This window comes from Oncorhynchus clarkii, unplaced genomic scaffold (assembly GCF_045791955.1).
Source record: "Oncorhynchus clarkii lewisi isolate Uvic-CL-2024 unplaced genomic scaffold, UVic_Ocla_1.0 unplaced_contig_9327_pilon_pilon, whole genome shotgun sequence".
In the NCBI taxonomy this organism is placed as follows: domain Eukaryota; kingdom Metazoa; phylum Chordata; class Actinopteri; order Salmoniformes; family Salmonidae; genus Oncorhynchus; species Oncorhynchus clarkii.
Window position 1 is genome coordinate 187,483 of NW_027257948.1, and position 4,040 is coordinate 191,522.

A 4,040-nucleotide genomic window follows, 5' to 3' on the forward strand; every position below is an offset into this window, starting at 1 on the left:
AGTTACAAGTTTGCAAATGCAATTATAGATTATTCTTTCATGTTCACAACTCAGTTACACACTTGCAAATTGTGTTTACAACCACATCTATTCTACATGCTCAAGTCATTATGTAGATTATTTAACTTCATAATTTATAACATTCTATGTACTTAACTGTTTTTAGTAGTCTGATTATTTGTCGACCTACCCCCAATCAACATGTCTCGGCAAAAAGCCACATGTTTAACACAGTTAGCTAGCTAGCTACTAGGTGCTAACTAGGCTACTGCTAGGTTGTCATCTTCAACCTCTACGCTAACGCTAATTGTGAATGATCACATTATTTTTTTATCAAGTCAACAATGTCCGATATGTGATGTGTGAACTGTTCATCTCAATCAGACAACACTGATCACTAGCTAACGTTAGTAAGTTAGCATGGCTAGTTAGCCAGGCCGTGTGTTAGCTAGCTAGCCAACCTTAGTTACCTAACTTAAAATTTAGCAAATAATTTACTTAGTTAGCCATTTGTCCAGTGTGATTACAAAACAAATTCACATTTTGGTTCGGCTTTAAACTAACTTTGTGCTTGTAATTTAGCTTTGTGCTTGTAATTGAGCTATCTAGCCAGATCACATCCCACCGCAGTGAGAAAGGTGAACCAGTAAACTACAGTTAACCCAATAAAGCTAAAAAAATAGTTAACAGTAAGCTAAAGTTAACCCAGTTAGCTCAAATGGCTAACGTAAGCGATCGTTGTCATCGCCACAGCAATGTTAGCTAGCTACATTTTCTTAGCAGAATCCTAGAAGCCGAAATATTTTGCATGCATGGTCTATCCCTTTTTGTTAGAAAAGCTGTTCTAGTGAAACTCAGCCTGTTTTGTGAAGCTCACCTTTCACTTTTTTTTGTGCCTCTTCTGAATCCATCTCTAGTCTTCCATGTCTGAACCCAAGTCCACAGAGTCCCCGGGTTCTGGCTGTGGTGTTCCAGCCCAGAGAAGCTCACAGCAGGGTCCAGAGATGGTCTCAGTGAAGCTGGAGGACTGCAGTCAACCACTGCAACTCAATGTGATTGTCAAAGAGGAGCCAGAAGTCCTAGAGGAAGAGATGGCTGTCAAAGAGGAGCCAGAAGTCCTAGAGGAAGAGATGGCTGTCAAAGAGGAGGAGGCGGAGGAGGAGAGAGCAGTCGGAGAGGAGGTGGAGGAGAGAGCAGTCGGAGAGGAGGCGGAGGAGGAGAGAGCAGTCGGAGAGGCGGAGGAGGAGAGAACAGTCAAAGAGGAGGCGGAGGAGGAAAGAGCAGTCAAAGTGGAGGCGGAGGAGGAGAGAGCAGTCAAAGAGGAAGAGGAGGAGGAGAGAGCAGTCAAAGAAGAAGAGGAGGAGGAGAGAGCCATCACAGAGGCGACGGAGGAAAGACCACTCAAAGAGGAGGTGAAGGAGAGCGGAGTCAACGACGAGGAGAGTCCAGTCAAAGAAGAGAACAGGGACGGGTCTTCTCCAGATCTAGAGGAAGAGGAAGTAGATAGTATCACTGATCCAGGTAGGCAGGAGATCCCACAACTATTATTGTTAAAGTGAGCTCCGCTTCTAGACAGAGATTGTGGTCGTGTAACAGTTTAGCTTTCGCCCGACCCCTCGCCCCGACCCGGGCTCGAACCAGGGACCCTCTGCACACATAGACAACAGTCACCCACGAAGCATCATTACAAAAGCCGCGGCCCTTGCAAGTCTCAGAGCGAGTGACGTCACCCGATTGAAACGCTATTAGCGCGCACCACTGCTAACTAGCTAGCCATTTCACATTGGTTACAGTAGCAGTATACCATTAACCCCCTGTGCAACTTATTTACCCACCTGTGTCTATATCTTTAAATATTGTGGAGTCAGGATCCTGTTATGGGTATGCTTGTCACTGGCAGAGACAGGATAGTTTGTCAGGATCAAAATAAATATTAAAGGAGCGAAGCTCAGGTTAAAGTTAGAGGAAAACCGACAATGGATACATGTTGCCCTAAGAGATGTGCGAAGTTAGTCTGCTTCAATATAATTGAGACCTGTCATGGCTGCCAAAGGTGGTTCCAGGAAGTAATCAAGGAAGTATTAACTGGGTTTTGATCACATGTGACGCAATCAAGACATCTTTGTTTTTTTATGACTTCTGAAATGTTCTATAATTTGTCTTTAACTTTATAAATATTTTGGTCGGTTGTGTAGATTGGTTGTGGAAAAATCTAACGTATTCCCTTTTGATATTTTTAGTTTTAAGGCAGCAAAATGTGTAGACTATGCAAGAGGTGTGTAGACTTTAACTAGCTACTGTATGTCCGTATTCCCACAGGAGAGATCTCCAACCCAGGTTCAGACAGTGAGCCCAGTTCCACAGCATCAGGAAACCATAAACAACACAGACGGAGGAACTCAAGACAGAAACATCACCACTGCATGGACTGCTTCACTAGTTTCTATGATCCAGAGGAGTTGAGAAGGCACACTTGTAGGCCCCGCCCCTGCTCAGATTGCAGAGGCAGTTTTATTTGTCCAATTCACCTCAAATCACACCAACAGACTCACAGAATAAAGAAGATTTACCCGTGTGATCAATGTGGGAAGAGCTTTCCGACACCAAGCAAACTAATGACGCACCAGAAAACTCACACAGGAGAGAGGCCTTACCACTGCTCCCAATGTGGGACGAGCGTCAGTAATTTAGCACATCTAAAGCGACACCAGAGGATAATACACCTGGGAGAGAAGCCTTACCACTGCTCTCAGTGTGATAAGCGCTTCAGTCAGGCAGGTCACCTGAAGACACACCAGCGAACTCACACAGGAGAGAAGCCTTACCACTGCTCTCAGTGTGGGAAGAGCTTTGGTCGGGCAGGATCTCTGAAGACACACCAGATTACTCACACAGAAGAGCAGCCTTATCACTGCTCTCAATGTGGGGATAACTTCACTAGTTTATATTTCCTAAAGAAACACCAGATAACTCACACAGGAGAGCAGCCGTACCACTGCTCTCAGTGTGGAAAGAGCTTCAGTCAGGCAGGAGACCTGAAGCAACACCAGCGAACTCACACAGGAGAGAAGCCATACCACTGCACTCAGTGTGGGAAGCGGTTTGGTTGGGCACGAGCTCTAAAGACACACCAGCTAACTCACACAGAGGAGAAGCCTTATCACTGCTCTCAGTGTGGGAGGAGCTTCAGTCAGACGGCACACCTGAAGAAACACCAGCTAACTCACACAGGAGAGAAGCCTTACAACTGCTCTCAATGTGGGAAGGGTTTCAGTCGGCCAGCACACCTAACGAGACACCAGCGAACTCACACCGGAGAGAAGCCTTACCACTGCTCTCAATGTGGGAAGAGCTGCAGTCAGACAGCAGACCTAAAGAGGCACCAGCTAACGCACATCGGAGAGAAGCCTTACCACTGCTCTCGGTGTGGGAAGAGTTTCAGGCATTTAACAACTCTGAAGATGCACCAGATGAGAAGCTTTTCCACCGCTGTTAGTGTGGGAAGAGTTTTAAATGCATAAAATATCAGAAGATGTTGCCCAACACTGACCTTTATAATGGTGTTGCCACGCTGGGCATCTAACCAATATTGACTGAGTTGTTTTTTTTCTTATTTTCTTCTCCAACCTGATGTACATTGTCACATAAAAAAATGTACCAAAGTTTATGAAATATGACATGAGGGTCACATTTTAAATTAAAGTGTCTATTCCTCCAGAAATCTATTCAGTTTCTATCTCCATAAATCAATACTTTCTTCACCACACTTCTATTATCGAAAGTCAACCGCTCTCCTCTTGAACGTTGGATTTGCACATTGATGTTATTGCACCAGTGTTGGGGAAACACATTAGTAACACAGGGGGTTACAGTAATATCATTACATTACTCAGTAACAAGGAAACAACAACAACAGGGTGTTACAGTAATATCATTACATTACTCAGTAACAAGGAAACAACAACAACAGGGGGTTACAGTAATATCATTACATTACTCAGTAACAAGGAAACAACAACAACAGGGTGTTACAGTAATAT

General features: G+C 44.4%; 1 protein-coding gene across 1 annotated transcript; it reads left to right on the forward strand.

Moving 5' to 3' along the window:
- Window positions 1-923: 923 nt before the first annotated feature.
- Window positions 924-3,721, forward strand: LOC139394170 (zinc finger protein 436-like). The gene is made up of 2 exons (XM_071142210.1): window positions 924-1,521; window positions 2,320-3,721. Exons 1-2 carry the CDS (start codon window positions 924-926, stop codon window positions 3,519-3,521), a joined length of 1,800 nt encoding a protein of 599 aa, XP_070998311.1. The 3' UTR covers window positions 3,522-3,721.
- The last annotated feature ends 319 nt before the right edge of the window (window positions 3,722-4,040 follow it).